General features: G+C 38.4%; 1 protein-coding gene and 1 pseudogene across 3 annotated transcripts in view; both read right to left on the reverse strand.

Annotated features, from left to right (window-relative positions):
* The window catches only part of Wls (Wnt ligand secretion mediator), a 131,597-nt gene that overhangs the window by 49,263 nt on the left and 57,285 nt on the right, over window positions 1-25,049 (reverse strand). For 2 of the 3 annotated variants that reach the window (XM_060392412.1, XM_060392410.1), the window contains exons 3-5: window positions 8,772-8,896; window positions 4,547-4,708; window positions 1,326-1,462 (exon numbers count right to left, since the gene is read on the reverse strand). In XM_060392412.1, the coding sequence (XP_060248395.1) occupies window positions 1,326-1,462; window positions 4,547-4,708; window positions 8,772-8,896 (424 nt within the window). The remainder of the gene's footprint in view (window positions 1-1,325; window positions 1,463-4,546; window positions 4,709-8,771; window positions 8,897-25,049) is intronic. The other variant, XM_060392413.1, reaches the window with a different exon arrangement.
* Window positions 11,991-18,903, reverse strand: LOC132656860 (large ribosomal subunit protein eL33-like; annotated as a pseudogene).

The raw sequence follows: 25,049 nt of genomic DNA on the forward strand, positions 1-25,049 counted from the left end.
ACCTAAAATGCAAGCACCATCACAGGTGCTCCAGAGAACAGGACATAAAACTCAATGGCATTTACAGGACAAGCCATAACTAGTAGAACACTGGTAGAGGAGTGGAATGATCTACTGACACTTGAAAGGAGGGAGGGAAAACGCTTTTAGTGAATAAACTGTACTGAAGAAAATATTGTGAGAAAGAGGAGCACTTGAGAGGCTGCTTGTAATAACCCAGATGAGAAGTGATGTAGGTAATTAGATTAGGGTGGTAGCAGTGGAGACAGTAAGACTTCCTGGGGATTGGAGAGAGGTGTGAATAACAAGTAGAACACTGAGTAGCTTCCTTCTTTCAAGTCCAGTAAGTAAAAGAGAGGAGTTGCCTTTCATTAATATGGGTGAAGCTTAGGTGGCAGCAGAAAAAAAATCAAGTATTCTTTATATTTGTTACATTTTTTTCAGTGCAAGAAGATGTTAAATAGCTGAGGTGTTTGTAACTAGAGTTGGGAGAGACTAAGACTAAATATGTAAAATAAGAATTATCACACAGTACATAATTTTTAATTTCCAGATATCAACTTGGAATAAGCAGAACTAAATAAAGTCCAAAATCTCTGCCTGGCTCAATAGTGTAAGAGGCTAGAGATATGAGGAAACAGTAATGGAGACTAGGTGAACACCAAAAAGACCGTGTGAAGGAAAGGGGGTGAGCAGCTATGTAGACTGATGCTCATGGGTCAAGGATGGTAAGGACTAGAAGACAGCCATTAAATTTGGACTGAACTGAGGCTCTGATTTGTGATCGTATGAAATGACACAGTAGAGGTCAATCAATATTAAAATGGAACCAAGGAGAACTGGAGCAAGTATGTGGGAAGATTTTTGAGAAGAGAATTCTTGTAAAAAGTAGAAAATGGTGTGATGACTTCAGAAGGAAGCGGAAAAGGATAATTTTCTCATGGTACAACATACGTGTGTATAATTCTAAGTGGAAATAAGACAGCAAAAAGGAGAAGTTGTTGGTATTAGAAAGAAAGAGAATTTATTTACAGGAGTATCATCCTGTGTGTGGGAGGTTTTGAATTCAGTTGGGAGTGGAACAATTTGTCCATTAACAGAGAAATATCTGAAAGCTGACCATGGGGCTGAACTGCAAAGACAGCAGTGTGGGAATAAGCACTCTGAAGACTTACAAATAATTTGCATGTGAAATCTGAAGGAGACACAGAATCCAAGATGATTCTAAATCACACACTGGCTGCTCGAGGTAGAAACAAAAAATAGGAGCATAGCAAATTATGGGAAGCTAGCATTTGCTAAGAATGATCTGAATCAGTTCTTACTTTTCCAGAAGCACTGGGGGTCGGGACATCATAGTGATCCTCCTCCAATACCACACCATAATGATGAAGATGCTGGGTGTGAGGAAGGTCTTCATAGCAAACCACACTTTAGTGAAGCCTCCATTTTGGTGGATTCCCTAAACAGAAACGAAGTATAATTATGAAGATGAATATATATTGGTGTTATTTTTATAACTAAATGCAAATGAGCAGTTTGTCTACCTGAATATGTTTATAGTCATAGAAGTTACTGTCCTCACATAACCTCTGACACCTCTAAAAATACTGTAGACATATACTGAAAATCATAAATATGAGCCATGCTATACCAAGGGACTGATTAAGAATATAATCAAAGATTTTTCTTAGGGTCTTCATTCAAACATTGGGGATACCATATGTCCAATAAGCAGTATTGGAAAGGAGATTTAAATTTATGCTCATAACATGCCATTTTGTACTTTTAATTTATTTTCTAATTTTCTTGCACGTGTGTGAATGAGTTTTGATTTAATATGTGGCCTCTTTATGTTATGTTCTACATCATTAAACAAACACCATGGAAAGAACTTAAGTGTCTCTGTTCTCATTAACATCTGTACCTTTCATGGTAAACCATGTTAATTATTTTACTCTTATTTGTTATGCAACCACAATCATCCTATGATCTTATAAAAATTATAATAATTGTATGTGATAGTAAGGCAAGTTAAACATCACAGAGCCCATCACATTCATGCAGAGAAGGTAAAACACTGAGCTCCAACCTGAGGTTGCAGGTGCCAAGTCCCCAGCACATCAGCATAGTTATCTGTACCATCATGTGTGCATGAGCAAAAGAAAGCTGTAGCACACTAGGGTCGCTCTTACAGCTTGAGCTGGAAACAAAGTAACAAAGCTTTTTTTTTTTTTAGATTTTCCCATATGACTTAACTTTTATGATTTTATTTATTCTTTGAGAATTTCATACTATATGTTTTAAGAATAATTCATTTATTTATTATTTATTACAATTTATTCACTTTGTATCCCAGCTGTAGTCCCTTCCCTCATCTCCTCCCAGCCCTACCCTCCCTCTCTCCTCTCCTCTTATGTTCCTCCCTTAGGCCACTGATAGGGGAGGTCCTTCTCCCCTTCGGTCTGACCCTAGCTTATCAGGTCTCATCAGGACTGGCTGCATCCTCTTTCTCTGTAGCCTGGCAAGACTGCACCACCCCCCAGGGGGAGGTTATCAAAGAGCCAGCCACTGAGTTCATGTCAGAGACATACAATATGTTTTGATCATATTTTTCGCTCCTTCCAAGTCCTTCCAGATCCTCCCTTACCTCACTACACAATTAACCTTTTGTACTTTTTCTCTTGTTTAAAAACAAAAATATCACAAAACAAACAAACAAAGGCAAAATCAAAAATTAAACAAAACATGGAGTCCAATCTATGGTGGCCAACTACTCCTGAGCATGGGGCTTGCCATGGAGTGTGGATAATATGCAAGCATTTGTCACTCCATTGATGAAAACTGATTTTTCCCTATTTTAGCAAAATATAAATTATAAATTTATAAATTATATAAATTATGAATAGCTTCTTGGCTAGGAGGGGGATTTTGTGCTCATTTCCCCTCCTCGGTGCTGGGATTTTGTTTGGCTTTAGCTTGTATAACTATTATATGTGAATCTAACCTGTTGTATCTGTAAAATGTTGTTTCCTTGAAGTTATACGTCACCTTTGCCGCTTACAATCTTTCTATCCCCTCTTCTACAAAGACTCCTGAACCTTGAGAAGGTATGTGATAAAGACATCCCATTTAGAGCTGAGAATTCCAAAGTCTCTCACTCTAAATGTTGTCCAGTTGTGGGGCTCTGTGTTAATTACCATCAACTGCAAAAAGCTTCATCCCTTAAGGGTTGAGGGTTAAGGGTTGAGTGGTGCACTCATCTGTAGGTATAACAATATCTTACTAGAAGCCATTTTATCACTGTGTTCATTTGGCAGAATAACAATAATAAGTTTTTCCTAGGACTCATGACCTATTTTCAAGTTCTTGGCTCCACCTTAAGGAGCAGGCCTTAAATAAAAAAGTAGTTAGTTATTTACATTAATATTTGTGATACTATTCCACTGGTGGTTATATCTCACAAGAAAGTCATTATTGTAGTTTGCTAGTTGAGACTGGAGATTGTTTTTATCTTCCAGTAGTATTATAGCACCCTCTAGAACTATGAATGCTATCCAGGAGGCGTGAAGCTTCAAATTGAAAGTCAGATAGATTTTTGCATGTTCTCTGTATTTAGATGTTGAATTATCAATTTAACAATATGGTCTTTTGGTAAACTTTTTAAAAATATCACTTAATATACTAAGTGCAGAGACTAATAGGCTGAATGCTCATCTCTAAAGGAAAATGTACCATACACATCCTCTTAAGTTTCAGAGATCATTTCAGAAAAGGGGGTTGAAAGATCCAGAAAAGGTAGATGTGGTCATCTACCACCATAAGGAGGCATCATTTGGGCACATCAAGGCATATGAACTCATAGCAATTTTCAGTGCATACACAAAACCTGTACAAACCTGAGCCAGACCCAATCCCAGCATGGAAAAGAGTTATATAATCCTATTCCTAGCCACAAAGCAACTGGCATCTTAGCTACTGGGAAAGGAAGGGTAGTTTTTAAAGTTCAGCCTTTGGTAAGTGAAACAAGCACCAGTGGAAGAACACACACACAATAATATTTAGGGCAGCACAAATTTGTCTTGAAGGATTTTTTTGTTGTTGCTGATTTTTAGGTTTTGTTTGTTAGTTTGGCACAAAACTGGGAAGACAGAAAAAGAGAGACAGATCTGAGAAGAGTTGGGAGGCTGAATATGATCTAAACATATATAAGACTCAAAACTCTCAAAGAACTACAAGGATTTATTTTTTTTCTATAGTCCCAGGAAAATAATTTTAATTTAGTATTTTGGCCATCATGGTTATGTTTTTATTCTCACTTTTCAGATAAATCAACAGATAAGCATTTAGGGTTAGGGTTAGGGTTAGGGTTAGGGTTAGATGGCAGGACTAATAGAGTAGTTCCCATCTTGTAAGATCTCAGGGCCCTGTGTGTGCATAGAGATGGAAGAAGTAAGACAGAACTCTTTTTTACACATATATGATCACTGCATTCTTGACCCCTGCTTCAAGGTGACAGCCTACTGGTTTAGTTACATTCACTTACCACCAACCGAATATCCTTTATCTCCCCAATCCCAACATTGATTTTCTTCTTCTCATTTACAGGTAGCCGGATATTTAGAAGGTAGTATTTATGAGCCACTGACCCAATTTCCATGAAAGGAAGGACATCACATTCATAATAACGACCTTCATGCTCTAGGGTCTGGAAAATGATTAGATAGTTTGAGGCAGATTATTTTTTCCATAAAACTAAATGCATTCATTTGATTGAGCTCATATCAACAATTTTTAAAATACTAATGTGTTAAGGTACACATTAAAGGAACAGATCTACATGACACGCTGGAATACTGGTGCCCACTGAACTACTCCACAAAGATGGAGAGAAGGGAAGGTGAGATATATCAACCTCAATTCAGATAAAACCAAAGAATTTTAGCTAAAAACCAGATATTTCTTTTGTTTTTTGACACCTTCCTCATTAAAGTCCACATCAGAGGCTTGCATCATACCACTACTATAGTTTAGGAAAATCTATTTTAGAGAAGGTCACCAGAGACCTCCAAAGACTCCACGTGTGTAGAGGAGGAAAGTCTTTGCTGAAGTCCATCACAATCTAGATGATAGCTAATAGTTTTCACAGTGAAAAATAAAAAGCTAAAATGATCTGACATAAAACAACAACAACAACAAAAAAAACGTAGCAGTGTATTGGTGCTGGGGGAAAGTGGCTCAAAATTTAAGATCATTTGCTGCTCAGATTTCATTCTCAGCATCTACACAATACGTCAAAATGGACTATAACTTGAGTTCAAAGGTACCTTATTCTGCACTCCATGGGCTGGCTGCATGCATGTGCCATACTCACATAAATACAGGAAAAATTAATACTTGTAAAATAAAAATATATAAAAATAAAAAGAAGATGTACACAGTGCCATGAACAATGGAATCCTTTTGCTAGAGATACTCACTCAGAGTTTTCTGCACCTACCCTGAACCTTCTAACAACCCAAGAGGCAAGTTGGCAGGAGAAAGCTAAAATTTTACCTAAATAGAAATTTATCCGTGTTCCCAGGAAAGCCTCTTGAACTTCTTAGCAATTTAAGAGTGACTGTGGTAGTGGGGAACTAAATTCTGTTATACTTCTCAAGGCATCCTGAGTATGTGCCTATTAAAGGTGGATTTGCAAAGTGGTGGGTGACCATGGCGTGCAGAAGCATGAGCTGTATGTAGCAGGCAGTAGGAACTTTTCCTGAAAAGTAGATGTAAGTAGGAAAATTTTTATGTGCCCTGAATAAGTGAATGGAGGTGAATTATTTTTCATTTCTAGATCTGAGTTGTTTGATGTGACATTCATAATTTGTCAAATTAGAGAAAAATATCTAAATGTGCAGAAATATATATTAATCCAGTGAGAAGATGATCAGGAATCTATAGTAGATTCCGTATTCTGTGCCTTATATAATGGTGGCAGGGCCTCTTTAAGGAACATCAGGACTTAAAAATACAATGAACATAACTGTGCAGAGAGAGAGGAGACATCTGTAGACTAGGCAGAATAAAACTGGCAAACAGTTCATGCACATCTGCATTCTTTTCTCTTTTCTTGCCTGGTCAGACATCACTAGTTAGTCCCTTCCTAGTACGAACAGACATTAGTAATGAGTCATGAAAACTTATCTTCTAAGGCATGAATGCTTTTGTCAGACACTACCAATTACTTAGGGGTATCAAATAAGATTTTTAAAGTAAAATAATTCTGTGTAAAGAGTTCTGCTTCTTTCTCAAATTAGAATTTTTATATGATTCTTTTTATATAATGATTCCTACATAATGGCCTTTCTGCACCTGAGCTCCCCCCTCTGTTTTTTTCTTTTCGCCTTTACTTACAAGTGGGTCTAGAAGTAGAAATCTGTAGGAATTAATGAAAATAAACTATGAGCTGTCTACCAGGATCAGTGTCAAACTCACCATAGGGGCTGAAGGTCTTGCTTGTTTCCTTCCTTCATTCCTTCCTTCGTTCCTTTGATCCTTCCTTCCCTCCCTCCCTCCTCCTTTCTTTTTAAAATATTTATTTATTTGTATTTTATATGTATTGAGTATTTTGCCTGCATATATGTATGTGTACCACATGTGTGCCAAGCTTGAGGTTTTCTTTTAAAATTTCATCCTCTACCAGTATTTATGGCATTTAAGAAAAATGAAGCTGGGCAGGGTCGTGCACACCTGTAATCCCAGCACTCAGGGAGGTAGAAGCAGGTGGATCTCTGTGAGTTCGAGGTCAGCCTGGTCTACAAAGCAAGTCCAGAACAGCCAGGGCTGTACAGAGTAACGGCTATACAGAGAAACACCCATTTCAAAAAAACTAAAAAGATACTCTTATTTTCTCCCTTTCTCTCTGTCTCCCACCAGCCTTCCCTCTTTCCTTTCCTTCCTCCTGCCTCCCTATCTTCCCCCAGCTCTTGAATAAGACTGCCTAATTAGGGAAAATTACAGCAGGTAGCAACTTGACTATTTTTTTTTTTACTTCACAATCCATTAGCGACTAAAGAGCTTTATAGCAATTTCTCATTTAATCTTCAGAATCAAGATTAAACTTCATCATAATCAAAATGCATAGATTTGATAATTCATTTTCTTCACACCTTTCAAGGTCTAATCTCTTACTAAAAAGAGATCAACACATCTTAAAGATAATTAAGCCCCTGTCCTTGAGAAGCAGTTTCAGGCAGCACCTCCATACACACACCTCCTAGTGTGTAAGGAAAGTGAAAAATAACTACTTCTTTTCCTGAGAAGAAAATTTTCTATATCCAAAAGGCCTATAACTTATATTTAACTAAGGCCTCCTCTGAAAGATACAATCAGCTTACATCACATACAGAAAAAAGTTTTCAATTTCATAAAAAAATATGAAATGTAGTATTTATCTTTCAGTTTCCCCTAGCTTACAGACACCTCTCATTTTTAGCTATAAATTACTTTCAAGAAACAATTCTTCAAGGTTGTTTAACAGATAGCTCTATATTTAGACCGTGAGCAAAGAAAGAGCCTGGGTTAGGAGTTTTCAAGATTTTTTAATCTATGAGTATGAATTCAAAGTGCTCTAAAATAAAGTTTTTGGTCCTGTCTCTATGATTTGACTCAGTAGTTATTATGGCTTGAATTTCCCCTCTCAATACTAATGTTGAAATTTAGTTGTTATCATGATTACGTCATGACGGTTCCGCTCTCATGCAAGAATTAGTACTATCATTGTGGAGATGCATTAGTTATCAAGCAAAATGTTTTGCTATGTGAAGCTCACTTTTGTCCCATATTCTCTCCAATATAGGTTTGATTGCCCTCCTACCATGGCTTAGTGTAACACAAATGACCTGAACAGATTCCAGTGTCATGCTTGTAGACTGTCGGCCTCTACAAGTATGAACCATATAAATTTCTATTATTTATAATTTATTCACATGTCATAAGAAAATAGTAGGTTTTATGTGTGGCCTGGCAATCTATATTTTCCATAAGCTTTCAATTCGTACTGATGTCCTTGATCCTCAGACCACCTTTGTGTAGTGAAAGCCTAGAAAACAAATCACATTTTGGGGAATAGTTTGTCTATGAGAGTTAGAGTTACAGTTGACACTTTTTGTCCAGGCAGCCCATCTTGCATTTCATTCACAAACATAACTCAGAATTATTGTTAAATTATAAAGCCACAGTACATGTTCCTTACTTCCTCTGGCTCTTATAAAAACAAACAAATAAAAACCAACAAGGTTACTATACATTATCTTTCATTTTGCAGAAAAAAAAGAATAGAAAAATTATAAAGCTCGACTGTGATCACAAGTTAGTGACAGAACCTTGAATTCAGGCCACATATGTTTTATTCTAAAACATGATTTTAATTCACATTAAAAATACATGGCTATTTATGCTCAGCATGGTATTCAGAGGCTTCCACCTATCATTCTCATTATTAACTTTGCCCTTACACTTACAGGCAAAAACAAAGTTTCAAAAAGCCAGTGCTAGAAGAATCAAATTTGTCTGATTCTACACAAGTTTTTCAGGAGCAAGATGAAGACAAAAGATGAGAACAAAACATGACCAAAATTTATTCAGTGGAAAGCCTAGCCTCTCATTCACTTCAAAAAAGCAAATCGAAAACCTTCTGTTCTTTATGGGACATCACAAGTCACTTGATTGGTAGTACTCCATGCCAAGAATCAAAGACTATCAAGTCAGCAATAAAGGTACCCTACCTTGGGAGATGTAAAAGTACATTTGAGTTTACGTGGTACTCTTTCATGGGCCATTTCAGTCCATTCTGAAAACATATCATCACGGTAACCCAAGGAAACATCCATCGAAACTTCTGCATTTTCTCCTGCAAGAGAAAAGATGCACAATTCAGAAATAATTTGGGGAAATATAGATTGGAAATATTTCAAAATTTTTACAGGCTCTGCCATGGAATCCAAGAAGACACAAGAGATATTATTATCAAACTCCAAACCTGAAGACTGAAGTTACAGGAGCTCCTCCTATGACTACTCTGCCAGTCAAAATCTTCCATGTAAACTTTAGCAGAGATGAGAACTTTATTCTCTCTGAGGCAGCTCAGTTGCTAAAAATCTGAATCATGATTAGAACTTATCCTTCTGTAACGTGGACCACTGGTCTAAAATACACCTATAAGAGCCACATGGAAGTTGCTGTGTAACATATTTCTACAAAGGTACCTTAGATACTTGATTATACTTGATACTTGATATTACACTTGATATTTGCTTGTTGTTTGCTTTTTTCTCACTTCTCTGCTTTAGTTTTGAAATGTTTTGACGTTATCTCCCAAGAGGCTTTGTCCTCAGTGGAGTAGTGTTGAAATAGTAAAACCCTTAAGTGGGTTTAGTGGATTTTGATTAGATCACTGTGGTCTCCACCTTCAAAGAAGTGATTCATTTTCCACCAGAATAGGTTGTCATAGAGAAGGTCTGAGCCCTCTTCAGTCTCTGTTTCCTATCTTATGGAGTGAATGTTCTCTCTCTCTTATTTACTCCCATTATGACATTCAACATGTTGCTATGTACCTAGGAGGCCATTACTAGAGACTGAATATTTAGTCATGGCTTGTCAGCCCCCCAAATTGTATATTAAATAAACTTCTTTCTTCACTTGTAGCATAACAGAAAAATAACTTAGACATTTGAATTCCTTCAGTGCTAACCTCTAGGAAGTATCCATCAAAAAACTGTACCAAAAAGTCTATAACCTATTTCTCTGAAACTAAAAAGTTCCTCTTCATAATGTGTAAAATTAATGCTTTAAAAAGCAAAAACTTATAGATAGATAGTGAGTATAGGTAGATGTACATAAAATTCCACATCAACAGAGACTCTACTAGGGTTAATTTACCACTTTGCCTATATAATATGGCTAATATCTACTTATAAGTGAGTATACACCATGAGTGTCTCTCTGCTTCTGGGATATCTCACTCAGAATGATCTTTCCTTGTTTTATTCATTTGCCTGCAAATTTCATGTTTTTCTTGTTTTTAATAGCTGAGTAGTATTACATTGTGTAAATGTACCATAATTTCTGTATCCATTCTTTGGCTGAGGGACAGCTAGGTTGTCTCAGTGCTTATGAAGAAGAACTGGTCTGTACTCCCAATGGTAAATTTAATAGTAAAAATATCCTCTTTCACTTGTAACACTAACATTAGAACTAGGACTTTCAGAACCCTTGCTCAGATGTAGCCCGTGGTAGCTCAGTAACCAATTGGTTTCCCATAGTAAGGGGAACAGGGACTATTTCTGACAGGAACTCAATGGCAGGCTCTTTGACTTCCCCACCCACCAAGGAAGCTAGCAGTCCTGCTAGGCCACAGAGGAGGACTTTGCAGCCAGTCCTGAAGATACCTGATAAAACAGGGTCAGATGAAAGGGGAGGAGGTCCTCCCCAATCAGTGGACTTGGAAAGGGGCATGGAGGAGATGAGGGAGAGAGGGTGGAATTGGGAGGGAATGAGGGAGCAGGATACAGCTGGGATACAGAGTTACTAAAATGTAACTAAAAATAAAAAAGAAAAAAAGAAAGAAAGAAAGGAAGGAAGGAAGGAAGGAAGGAAGGAAGGAAAGAAAGAAAGAAAGAAAGAAAGAAAGAAAGAAAGAAAGAAAGAAAGAAAGAAAGAAAGAAAGAGCTAGGACTTTCAGTAATATTGAAGCAACACTTGGATAATCACTAGACTTAAGAGCACAAATGTAAAAAAATAGAAGTTATTAACTCCCTTTGAATACAATAGTAGCTCACATATTGTTCTCCTTGGAAGACTATTCTCCTTGGAAGCATATGCATGTCTTATACATGGACAGGGAAAACTTAATTTGCGCCTCACCTTATTAAAGAGTTCCACTCTGTGTCACTCTCTTTACCTCTTCCCTCTTTAAAGGACTTGATTCTAGAGGACAGGAAATGTGCAGAGCCTACCTATGACCCACTTTTGTCTTGTGCTATTCTGGAAATACTCTTGGACAGCTCTGATCTCTGATCTTCCTCTGGGGATTTCTATGATTTTCCCCAGATGGTTGTTTAGTTCCTCTAAATAACCATTTGGATGGTCAAGAATTATCAAAAGGCTTCTGTTTACAGAAAGGTCTACACAACTAGAACTCAGAGTTTGAAATACTCTTGAACAATCAATGAGACTCCTTTCTGTGGGTAGGATGATGGGTAGGAGATTAAAAGTGGGCAAAGGGGCTTTCTGCTCAGTCATATACTGGCACATAAGTTTGTGAAGTCCAAGACTCCCCAATTCAAAACTGGTATTCCAGCTCATTATCAAAGTAAATCTGTTATAATCAAAAAGTAGATTATATTTACACATTTTATTGGTCAAATATATCACTGTGAAATACTTCTACAGTCAGTATGTCTTCAGGGATACCCCTACCCTGGGCCCCACAAAAAGCAGCAGTAGGTTTACTTAGAGCAGATATCTCTGGCAGAGAGAAGACAAAACAGTTTTGATCCCTGGCCTGGCTCTAGCTTCCTCAGTTCTTCTAGTCTGCTGAAAATGCTCAAAAGTAAAGCAATAAAAAATTTACACACTATTAGTATACAATTACTCTATTTTAAATAAAAATAACCTCTGAGGCCTTATTTAAATAATCTAGTTTAATTTTCAATCAACTCTGATATATAGACATTGATATCTCCTTTTGATTTATAAGCAAACTGAAGCTTTCAGATATTAAGTAACTTTGCATAAAGCTATATTTGTTGATATTAACATAAGGAAGATAATGAATCTGAAGTTGCCTTAAAAGAAAATCATAACTGAGAAACAACTCAGTGACAAGTCCTGGGTTCAAGCCCTAGAACTGCCAGAGAGAAGGGGACAGGGAAGGAAGGAAGGGAGGGAGGGAGGGAGGGAGGGAGGGAGGGAGGGAGGGAGGGAGGGAGGGAAGGAGGGAAAGAAGGAAAACATATCAGTTTACCCATTTTTTTCAGCTTTGCTGCAAGAGTAATGACTAATTAATTTGCTTTACTATAAGTAATCTTTTTGCTATATACATCTTAAAACACCATATTGTATATATTAAATGTACTCAGAAATTTCTAAAGATCACTACTTGATTTGTATCACTTGAAGAAAATTGTCAAACTTGTTATAGAAAATGCTCCTAAGTTAGTCACAGACTACAACTTCCATATAAATGACCTCTGTCCCTGCTGGCCTAACTACTTTTGTCAGATAAAACAGAATTAGAAAAACATCCAGCAGCAAAATTTCGCATGCTTCATGGAAGATCTACTCAGCTCTGATCAAAGCTTTCTAATGTGTTTCTAGCAGGGGCAAGGATGGCTGAAAATCATCTCTGAAACCCTCTAACCCAAGCCTGGGGTCAAAAATACTTTTGTGTGGAAATTGCAGAGTAAACCAAAGAGTACCAAGTTGGAAACCTGGGGAATCAGTTGATGTGGTTCTGTCTGTCACTGCATGTGTAGTAAAGACAGATTAACGTAGGTGGTGTATGAGGCTGTCTAAGGAGAAAGCACTATGTGCTCCTTTGGTAGCCAGTGGTACTAACAGACTGCCTGTATTAACAGACTGTCTGAGTTTCGTTGTTAAAAGAGAAAAGCCAGAAATTAAGAGGTTTTGTTGTTTTTGTTGTTATTTTAAAATAAGAGTCTGGTCAGAGTTGAGTACCTTTTCCATAAAGCATGCTTAATTTAACTGCCTTGATGTCTTTTGAAATCTGTTTTCTCTGACAAAAGTTGTAGGGAGAACAGAACTTGGGGTGATTTAGATGGAAGTTGAAGATTCTCCTCATTCACTAGTCATGTATTTCTGGGCAATTTATGCAATCTCTTTCCAAAAGAGAAAACATGGAAACACATTAACATGTGATAAGGAAGCCATTGTTCTTTCCAAATATTGAGAGAAACACTTTTTTTTTTTTTTTTTTTTTTTTTTTTTTTTTTTAGTAACATGATGATTAAAACTCCCTTCCTCAAAATCTCAGTGCAGGTGCTCTAATAGAGCACCAGGAAACCTCAGACAAAGCAAATATTTTTCATGCTGGCCAACACATCACCCTTTTGTTTCTTCCCATCTTGCCAACAGGTCAAGTTCAAAATTCTCTAGCCGTTTACTATATTTACAGCCTGTTATTTTACCCATTATCTGCTTACTCCCTGTGTTGAGGACAAGGGTATTATTTTTCCTATGTATGAAGAAGAACTCAGAAAGTCCAAGTTCTCAAAATATTCCAGTGGCTAATGTGTCCTGGCTGGTAGCCTCAGCATTTTGATATTTTTCCTTGATATATGTGAAGTACAGAAATACGGGAAAAATGGCTGTTCCAATAACCTTTTGGCTCCCTCACTGAAATCAACGCTATTGTTCCCAGGTTAGATACTTTGGGTTCCTCTCCTGTTACAATAGAACTCTTCCTTTAGCTCATTTTATAACCACTAAACTAATCACATCATGAAAATTGCTTAGAACAGTGTATAAAGCATCAAGGATAGCAATTTCTGTCATTTTATTGGGGGAAGTGAATTCTCAAATCTACCTTTCATTCAATAAAATAGCAGGTGAGAAAAACATGGAACTTCCCTCCAAACCTATTCCAAACATGAAACACAAAACTCTAACAGGAGAGCACTAGGCAGAAGTCAGTAAAGTTGTGCTGTTCTTTAATGAACTTCTCTTCTGCCTTTCAATGGAGTAGGAAATCTCATGGCTCCTGGGATACCTTTTTTGAACTTCCTGTGAGAAGGGCAGGATAAACAAGGTTACAAATGACATTGAGAAAAGCTACCTATAAAGACACTGATTATATTAAGTCTATGGAATAAAGGAATACAGTATTTATAAAGTGTACTTAGATCTGAAATCTATGGTTTTTGCTCTTATTCTAGACTGGCCCTTTATTGTGGAAGCCTATCATTCCATTAGGCTGTGCAAACTTCATGTTTCTCAAACAAATTCGGAGACATATTTGGGTTGAAGAAAAATTCATTTCAGAATATAGGGAATATAGCACTACAGTTTGTTAGAATTACTACTTCCTTCATATTAAGGAGTGATACTCACATGAAGAAATTTACAGGATTTTGTAAGAGCAGATATGGTCTATGGGGGTCATCACAGACAAAAAGATTTCAGAAATATCCATGTCCTTCCACACTAGGAAGGACATGAAATATAATGCCCTCAAGGGGCTGCAAACTAGTTATACTACCCTACCCTGCTAAACAAATGAAAGTCATAGGTGGGATGGTAATTCGTGGAAGTGCGTGAAAGTGCTTTAAAAAAAAAAAGGGCTAAATATACTCCAATAACCAAAAACAAACAAACAAACAAACAAAAAAACATGGTGACTGACAAAAGCTTGGCTCCTGCATGTGCATGATATGAGCAATAGTGATAGAAGAAATCATCTGAATGCTTCTCATGCTTTATTGTTCAAAACTAGTACTAGACAGCCAGATAGTATAAAGACAAGAGCTGGGTGTGCAATGGTGTTAGTATCTATCATATTTTCAATCTCCTGGCGAGAAAACCTTAAAAAGAACAACTTTCCACTCAGTACCATAGATACATAGGGCCTGCTCTCACAGATCTTGCATATATGACATTCATATAGAATATGCTTAAAAATGTTTCCTTTTCGTCCAGCTCCATACTACTGACCAAGTAAGTGAAAATAAAAAGGGGAAGGCAAGTGATATTAGAAGAAATAAAGAATTGTTACATGGTGTCAAAAGCTTTTATAGCTTCATAGAGAAACTTTGGTTTGCTTAGGTCCTTTCCCCAGGGAAAAAAATACTAAAAAGTTTTCACAACCCTCACGTGCATTCCCACATTGCCAGTCACAAGTGGTTGTTTGGTAACTTCAAATGGAAGCGACTCAGACCAGCCTGCTTCCAGCCTCCAGTAGACATAGAATCTGTGGTTATTTATGTCAGCATTCCTTCTCCAATCAAAAACTCCCTGACCTGGCTGGTATTTTCCTGATGCTTTCAGTTAAGAAAATAGCAAAACAAACCCTGTCTTATACCCATGGAGTGTCTGCCAAAACTGGACTTGAGCTAGTTATAAATTTGGCCCTGCCTCTGTTATTAAGATGTCCTCAAGGGTTGGGTGTGAACTGCTATACAAATGAATAAGCATTTGTTTAACAAACCAGCCAACAGTTCTTTCTTTATACATCTCTTTCATCTTTCTCCATTTGGTCAAATATTTGGTCCACATATTGTGGAGAAGTATTTCCCTTTTTACATTCTGATGCATCATCTCCTAGCTGAAATTAAAATCTGCAAATGCAATTTGACAAGGACAAAAGGATAAAACATGTCTGATGTCAAGTCCTCTACAAAGATATAACTTTTCAGAAAATATCTGTCTTTTATTGCAGTCAAGACAGCTACTACATGAAGTCTGCACAACTGGAAACACTATTGGAACATCAGCTGTTGATTAATGAATCTGAATTGGCACAGATTGCAATTCGTTCTGATTCATATCTTTCAGACTTACTATTCTTTTCACTCATCCTCATACTGCTACCACCCACCTATGGCCTAGTTGAGATAGTTCTTCACACTGCAGCCAGAAAGGTAGTTTCTAAAATATGTTCAGTTGCCTATGTCTTTAATTCTAGCACTTGAGAGGCTACGCTAGGCAGATCTCTGTGAATTGGAGACCATCATGGTCTACATAGCAAATTCTAAGCCAGCTGGAGCTATATAATGAGACATCTTCTGAAACAAAACAAAACATACTTGCCATGCCTTTATACTGTCCTCAGTCTAAAATGGAAACACTATCAATGGCACAGTAAGCTATCATCTGGCTCTGTAGTATCCCAGGTGCATACTCATTATCCCTTCTCTTCTTCCATCCGGGTTATCCCTTCCTCTCCAACTTTGGCATATAAAAAGAGGTCATCTCTGGAGACAGGCTATCTGGGATCTCAGCCCACTTTGGCCACATGAGACTAATGCGATACTGGGCTAATGTCTGAATTTCCCCAATTATGAAATGGGAATTATGGTAAGCTATGTTTCATAAGACCATAAGAAATAAATAAGGCAATGAATGTAAAATACTTGACAGAAGACTCAGAATATGTGCACTGCTATTTCAATGCTGTCATTTGAACACACTACACTAGAAGCTCCTGAGTGTCAGAGTCTACCTCAGTCCTGCTTACAGTTACCATAACATGTCTTAACACAAGATGTATTGATTACAAATTTACCAAGTTAAGCAATAGCCCCTTCCATCAACTATTCTTTTATAAATTTCATTTGCTTTTATTGTGTGTATATAATGCAGGAGGGTGTATAATGCCGTAGCACCTACATAGAAATCAGAAGACAACTTTACGAAGTCATTTCTCTTCTTCCACTCTCAAGTGGATTCTTGAGACTGAACTCAGATTTTCAATCCTATGTCAAATATTCTTACACCTCAAATTTCCTGTCACTTTGTCATATTCTATACACCAAACTGTGTTATTTTATTATAGTGACATTATACTTTCTCACCTGCCTGTCACCTACTTTCCTATCCCAAATCCTACCTCCATATATATTTATGCATACACAGGCATACATTCACATGCAGTACTTACGAAATGATGTTCCTCTAATTTGGTCTGTAATTCCTGTGATGCTTTGGATTGGAATGACACCAAAGGCTCACAAGTTTGGTTAAGTTCTACTCATCACTCTTACGTGGTCATAGTTAGTGGAGCTGTTTGGGAAGATTTAGGAGGTATAACCTTGCTGCAGGAAGTATGTCACTGGTCACAGGTTTTGAGGTCTAAAAGCCATATGCCGTTTCTGGTTTTCTCTCTCTACTTCATACTATAGTTCAAGATGTGAGCTCTCAGCTCCTGTTTCAGCTGTGTGTCATGACTGGTTGTTGCTGCCATGCTTCCCTCCTATGACATATTCTTATCTCTATGGAACCTTAAGCCAAAAAAAAAAACTCTCTTTTTCTATAAGTTGTCTTCAACACTATTTTTAAATCACAGTTGTAAAATAAATAATAAATATACCTGTTTTCTTTCTTTCTTTATTCTTTCTTTCTTTCTTTCTTTCTTTCTTTTTCTTTCTTTCCTGCCTTCCTTCCTTCCTTCTTTCTTTCTTTCTCTCTCTCTTTCTTTCTACTTTTATTTATTTACTTTTCATTAGTTTAAATCCAGGAAGGGTACAGCATCACATGGATTCTGTGTCAAATGGCTTTCGCAGGAAGGTTGCTTTGGAATTTGGTGTGAACCATGCCACTGTTTCCATGGGCATGAGTTACTTTTCCCCAGATCACTCTGGTTTTGTTTGGTTTGCCTCTATAAGTCACTGTATTGCTTTTTGCTTTGTACACATAAACGCATCTCTTGCCTAAGTAGAATTCAGTTTCATCTCAGGCATAAACACCTTCAATTTTAAGAAGAGCTGTGTGCTCTCTTTGGTTCTGGAGACCTCGTTTACAGCCAGCAAAAATGGGCTTGCACCACAGCCTTCCAGACATGTTTGCTGCTTAGAAGTCCTGTTTCCAGCAGGCCTCCACAGGCCCCAAGATGAATATACCTGTTTTCTGAGTCAGTAAGAAAAAGTAACTTCTAAGGAAAGTGATTATTTCTCCTTCTCCTTTCTGGATAATAATATAGTAATAATGTATTAAAGTTTTGCTAGAAAGTGCCAGTGAGGTTAAAGGGAAAAATGAAAATATAATTCCAGAAGTTACAAACCAACAACCCCTTTGTCCTAATGCTGTTCTAAAGTTTTATGTTTAAATGAAGCAATAAATTGGGTCTGCAACATTGTTCTTCAGCCCACAGGAATAAGATCATAGATTAAACTTCTAAGAGATTTAAGAGAAGAAAAACGGTACAGCATTCTTCTAGGTACAGCAAGCCATGACAATCTATTAAACCTGGCTTGCTAGGGCTGGAGGGAAATCCCTTGATGAGACAAAAATGTAACAGTTTTCATTGTCACTGAGGTGGGACAATGAACTTTTAGAACTTTCTTCTAAAAGTTGAATGCTATATGTACCACCCAAATCGATTTCTTTTACCTCAACCACATATTTCTAAGCATCTACTGGTTTCTTATGGAAACAGTACTAGGGATAAAAATACATAAAGCAGGCTTTTTCAAGAAAGTCACCCCAGGACATACCTAGCTGCTGACTACAAAATGCCAACATCTGTGGTTCCTGGAAGAGACGAGGTACCCCAGTAGCTAGGGACACACAGTTCCAGCCCCACTCCCACCTCCATGGATGACTCCTGCATCCAAGAGTCACATTAGGCTTCCAGCACCTGGCACCTTCTCCCTACTTGAACACAACTCCTGAGTTCCAGAAATGCAAGGCTCCAGCATCCAGACCCCAGACTCCTTCCACCTCCCCGAGGACACTTCCTGAATACCAGGCACAGGGTCCCAGCTTCCAGTCCACAGTTCTACCAGTTTTCCTGTGGCAACCGGCTGGACAATAGGAACATATAGGGTCCCGGTTCCAAGATGGTGGCACCCAGTGGAGTCTGAGTACCAGGAGCATAGTGTCTGCAGGGTGACCAAGTGGCTGACTGTTGGTGTTTCCCTGGAGAAAGGAGAAGGCCTAGACAGCTCTCCCAACTGCTCATGTTAAAGACATTTACTCAACTATGTTCATAGCAGCTTTACTTGTAATAGGCAGAATTTGGAAATAACCTAGATGTCCCTCCACCGAAGAATGGATAAAGTACCTTTACACAATGGAATACTACACAGCTACTAAAAACAAGAATATCATCAAATTTTCAGGCAAATGTATAGAACTAGAAAAGTTCATCCTGAATGAGGAAACCTAGACCCAGAAAGACACACATTATATGTACTCACTTATAAGCGGATTTAAGTCATATAGTACAGGATAGACATACTAGAATTTACAGACCCAAAGAAGATAATTAATAAAGAGGACCCAAGTGAGGATGCTCAAATCTCACATAGAAGGAGAAATAAAATAGAAAGCCGAAGTGGCTAAAGAGAGGGAACAAGGTAGGAGAGGGAGGCAGAGAGAAATGAGAGTAGACACTAGACCTAGAGAGAGCAAGGGAGTGGAGGAGGGGGAAGAGGGCCTACTGAGTTCCAGAAATGCAAGGCTCCAGAATCCAGAGCCCAGACTCCTTCTACCTCCCAGAGGACACCTCCTGGATACCAGGCACAAGGTATCCTGCATAGGCAGGGGTATCTCTATCACAAGCCGGAGACCTAAGACAGGGTAAGCTTCTGGAAGAATATGGGGGTGACTAGCTGAAATTCCTAGTAACAGGGGTCATGGAGACTGAAGAGGATACCCTCTAACTAGACAGGACTACTAGTTGGAGGGAGGAGATTACCATCCCACTCACAAAAACTTTGACCCAAAATATACCCTGTCTACAAGTTGTACAGGGATAAGGATAGAGCAAAGATTGAGGGAATGTCTAATGAATGCTTGGCCCAACCTGAGACCTACCCCATGGGAAAGAACTAATTCCTGACACTATTAACAATATTCTCCTTTGCTTGCAGATGGGAGCCTAACATAACTGTCCTCTGACAGGCTCCACCCAGCAGTGGATCTAAACAGATGCTGAGACTCACAGCCAAACATTGGGTGAAGTGTAGGGAATCTTGTGAAAAAGTGTAGGGGAGAAGAATAGAAAGACTTGGAGGTGCCAGAAGCTACACAAAAAGACCAACAGAGCCAACTAACCAGGGCCCAGAGGGCCTTTGCTGAGACTGAAGCACCAACCAAGGACCATGTATAGACTGGACCTGGACCCCCTACACAGGATGTGGCAGATAGGCAATTCAGATTTCATGTGTTACTCCCTAGTAAGGGAAGCAGGGGGCTGTCTCTGACATGGACCGTTTTGCCTGCTTTCCCATCATTCCTCCCTGGTAGGGTTGCCTCACCAGGCCACAGGGGACCTGATTTAACTTAACGAGATGGGGTGGGTTGGTAGGGGGGCTCCCCTTATCTGAGAAATAGGGGAGGTGGTATGGAAGAAGAGGGAGAGAGGGTGGGACCGGGAAAGGAGGGAAGGGGCTACGGCTGGGATATAAAGTGAATAAATGAATTAAAATTTTAAAAATGCTTAAGGCAAAATCATTGCCCTCAAATTGTTCACAATAAGTTGGGAAAATTGAGCACTTCAGTAGAAACAACCCTATGTACACAGGTAGCTCAAAGCATTTTAGCACAGTGGATTAAGCAATGGAGCACAGAATGTGACTTTCAGAGTCAGCTCATTCAAAGTGGTATCTATATACTAACCACAGGATGATAGTTGATGGGGTAGAAGCAACCGCAGATAAAGAAAGCTGTACAACTAAAAATCTATGTAAGCATTAAAAAAACACTAAATGATCAGAGAAAGAAACTAATTCAATGTGGAGGGAATACAAGAGTGACTGGAAAGATAGAGGGCTAAGCAGCAGAAAGAGTCTGATCACTAAGGGTCCAAGCTATACTGAATATCATGGTTTTCCACTTAGAAAGATATTGAAGCACTCCTAGCAGTTACATAAAAAGCAGTCCTAGATTAAGGAACATAGGATGCTGGTTAGAAAGCTCTATAGAGAAAAATCACAGCCCATTGTATTTCATAGCTCTCAGTTTATTTAATGTGATTGCATGCCACAGAAAACATCTAAAGAAAACTAATTTGTAAAGACTTGAACTCAATTATAGTAATTTCTTTTTCATAACAAATCTATAGAAAAATAGAACCATCCAAGAGGGCAAATACTGGAAAATGTAGTCACACTTACTCCTATCTGACCAAAATCAACATTTATGCCAAGAGAAGACAAACCTAACAACTGAGAGATAGAAGAACACAGTGGCTACCTTTTGCTTTTTCCCCGGGACAACTCACAATAGCTGATTTGATGGTTGTAAAAATCAGTCTCTCTTTCTCTCTTTATCTCTCTCTCTGGCAGTGCTTTATTCACACTGAATCTAAAAATAGACAATAGCAGTGCTCCCAGACTGACAGCTGCATTCTCATACAGTAACCAGGAAAGAGATGGCTAATTTAACTCAACAACTTCCAAAACAAACAGTGCAAAAGAAGCCTAGGATAAAGAAAAAAAAAACATGAAGGTCAGCTGTTCAAAGGTTGAAAGACCAGCAGGGTAGCTGTACTGCAATTCATCAGGCCTTCCCAAAGTCCATTGTGAACAACAAGTATTTTATTATTTTATCTGTCCACAGAACTTCAGGATAAAGCTCTAGCAGATGCACTTGCTATAGGGATCCAGGCAAGACCAGTCAGAAGGGTTGGGATTTTCCCATTTGATTTTTTTTTTCATGTGTTACTTGAAAGTAAAAACTAAAGAGCTACTTGAGGTTTTTGTTTTATAAGTGAAGGATATCACCCCACACACACACACATACTAGATCTAAATTACACATTACATTCAAACTAGCCTGAGGCATTTAAAAAACAAAAACCAAACAAATACACAAACAAAAGGTCATTGTAAGAGAGAGAAACCAGGTGTCTAGAAAGATGGAATCAGTTCTTTCCCTTCCATCAGTCATAAAATACGTTCAGTTTTCTTCCTCGGGCACCCTGCCCAAGGAAGGGATTATGGCTCAGCTTCAAAAGAAATAAGGGGATGCCTGTGGGCGGGGAACAGCCTCTCCATAGTTCTCCCACAGATCTGTTCTGGCTCTCAGAGTCCCCGCTAGCCAGCTAAATGTCAGCTCACTGTACCCTAGCATTCTCTCACCACATTGCCTCCATCGCCCCGGTGACTAAGCTATTTCAACAGCTGTGTTATTGCTGGAGCCAAGCCAGTGTTACTCACACAGAATATTTGCTTTGTACTGTGAATGTAGGAAATTATTGCTCTTAGGATTCAGAATTCTCTTTGCAGATAAGGCCATCCCCTCTTGATCAGACAGCCACACATTCCCTAAGCTGAGCCCTGATGACAATAGAAAAATATTCCGCTGCTACCCAGTTTTCCTGGAGATGGACAGATTCATAACATTGCAAAGAAAGTGTAGAAGACATATGCTTGTTCCATTAAGAGAAAAAAACAAAACACAAATGTGATCATTGGTAGAGCCTCAAAGATGTCAGTTACTATTCCCTAAATAAAAGCCACCAAGAATGTAGATTTGCCCTTCGGGTCTGCACTCCAAGAATGCTTCTTCCTTGCCTTTCTTGCCTTGCAGGTGATATCAGCACCCTTATATTTGTGTGGGTGGTTGCATTGTGCAGACCTCCATACTTTTCTGAACTACACTGAGCATAGAGTCCTGATGAGCATTCCTGCTAGAGCCCTGTGCTTCCGTGCCTTTCCATTGTTCACAATCATTTGTGTTCATATTACTTCTGGAAGCAAGTAGAGTCTGGTGTTTTTTTGTTTTTTGTTCTTCTTTTTCTTCTTGACCATTTCACATAATCAGCCTCTTGCCCACTCCTAAGAAAGGGAGGTAAATGCTGTATTACTCACTGTTTTAGATCAAGCTCAACTCCCTTATCCAGAGGGTGACAAGAAAAAGACAAGGTTTTTTTCTATAGGTGGAACCAATTTCTGTTTCCAGTAGATAGTGATTCTTCTTTTATCAGTCTTATTAGTCAGCTCTCCTTCTTAACTTCTTAGGAGGGAACAATTTCTGATAATGAATTGAAGAGCTCTCAGAAATGTGTTTTATTATAAGGTCAGTATAATGTTTGAAAAGGAAACACTAATTCTTTAAAACTCATATTCTTTGAGTTCTTACTACATATTTAAACATCTTCATCCACACAGAGATCAGACAGATAGAATAACCCATTTATAATCTCAAAGTGAAGAGAATGAGGCCTGTTATGGTGGGAAGGACACACAATATAAGCCCACTTTTGCCAGGCTCCAAAAAACAACTTATTTCTCATTATGTCACAATAAGGAAATTAGGAAGCCTGTTCCATACACTAGGAAGGCCTCAATCCACATTCCAAGTCCAGTTGAGTCATATGGTATGACTTAACTTTACATATGGTATTCTCTCAATAAATTCTGACTTTGCCTCATATAATTACTAACATACTTTCTTGTTCTAATATTTCACGAGGGCAAAAATCTAAAACACTATCAGAACAAGATTTTCTTTCCAACTTACCTTTTCTTCATTCCCTCGAATGACAGCAGGCAACCAGGGGAAAAATAATACAGCTGGAGGTTCCTGACCTTCAGATTCCTACCAACAGGAGTCTGAGAGGCAGCATTTAATTGTGGAAAAAAACAGCCTGTCTCTCCTCTTATCTTTATCCTCTGTGACTAAAATCCACAATTACTAGCATCCTTTGGAATCTGAGTCACTCAGCTGGGCTGTGTCTTTAGTTGAAAAGCAGAAAGAGTGTTTCCACTTGCCTCTGAAGCCAGCCTAGCTCAGCTTGGTAACTTCTCCCATTAGAAAGTTCATAGGTAGCTTCCTGTCAGGAGTACCACCAAGCGAGAGATCCAGACAGAAAAGAAGAAATGCAGTCTCCAGCTACTGTCTAATTAAAGGACAAATGGGTCTCTAATTTTGGATCTACATTTCAGTTCTACATTACATATGTAATTTTTATTTTTTTCCATGATTAAATTCCCAATTTTTTAGTCAAATATGACACATTGGTAACTCACTAAAGAGCTCTGCCGTCTTTGAGAAGTTTATCTTTTATATTCAATAGACTTTTTTTATAGCCTTATAGACAAATTTACTATTATTTGCAGTGTGGCTTTGTTATTATTTTCATTTATTACAATTAATTCAATTTATATCCCAGCTGTGGTCCCCTCCCTCATCTCCCAATTCCACCTTCCTTCCCTCTTCTTCGCCTATGCCCCTCCTCTAGTCTGACCTCCCCTATTGGCAGTAAATAAAAATATTTTATTAATTTTTAAGAAATATTATACAATGTATTTTGAGTATAACCCCCAGTCCTCCTAAATCTACCATTTCAGCCTCAACTCTATACACACTCAATTTTGAGTTTTCTCCCTCCTCCCACACCTTGAGTCCAGCCTGCATTTGCCAAACTACTTTTGGGATGGGTCATGCCCTATAGTATGGTCCACCTACCTGGAATCATGTCATTAAAGAAAGATGACTCCCCATACCTCTCTTTTGTTTTTTTCAGTTCACAATTTTGGGGGTCACAGTGGGATCAAATATCCTGCAACATTTTTTCATTTGTCTAAATAAACTACTCTATTTTCCTACCTTACACCCATCAGAATGGACAAGATGAAAAACTCAAGTGACAATACATGTTGGAGAGGTTGTGGAGAAAGGGGAACCCTCCTCCACTGCTGGTGGGAATGTAAACTGGTACAACCACTCTGGAAATCAATCTGGCACTTTCTCAGACAAACAGGAATAGTGCTTCCTCAAGATCCAGCCATACCACTCCTAGGCATATATCCAAAAGAGGCTCAAGTATACAATAAGGACATTTGCTTGACCATGTTTGTAGGAGCTTTATTTGTAATAGCCAGAAGCTGGAAACAGCCCAGATGCCCCTCAACTGAAGAATGGATGCAGAAATTGTGGTACATCTACACAATGGAGTATTACTCTGCCATGAAAAATAAGGAAATCATGAAATTTGCAGGTAAATGGTAGAACCTGGAAAGGATCATCCTGAGTGAGTTGTCCCAGAAGCAGAAAGACACACACGGTATATACTCACTCATATAGACTTATAGGATAAACCTACTAAAATCTGTGCATCTAAAGAAAGTAATCAAGAGAGAGGACCCTGACTAAAATACTCAATCCCCATCCTGAAAGGCAAAGAGGCTGGACATCAGAAGAAGAAGAAAGCAGGAAACAACCTAGGAACCTGCCACAGAGGGCCTCTGAAAGATTCTGCCCTGCAGACTATCAAAGCAGATGCTGAGACTTTATGGCCAACTGTTGGGCAGAGTGCATGGAATCTTATGTAAGAAGTGGGAAATAGCAGGTTATGGATAGGACAGGAACCCCACAAGGAG

Source organism: Meriones unguiculatus, chromosome 10 (genome assembly GCF_030254825.1).
Source record: "Meriones unguiculatus strain TT.TT164.6M chromosome 10, Bangor_MerUng_6.1, whole genome shotgun sequence".
NCBI classification, from domain to species: Eukaryota; Metazoa; Chordata; class Mammalia; order Rodentia; family Muridae; genus Meriones; species Meriones unguiculatus.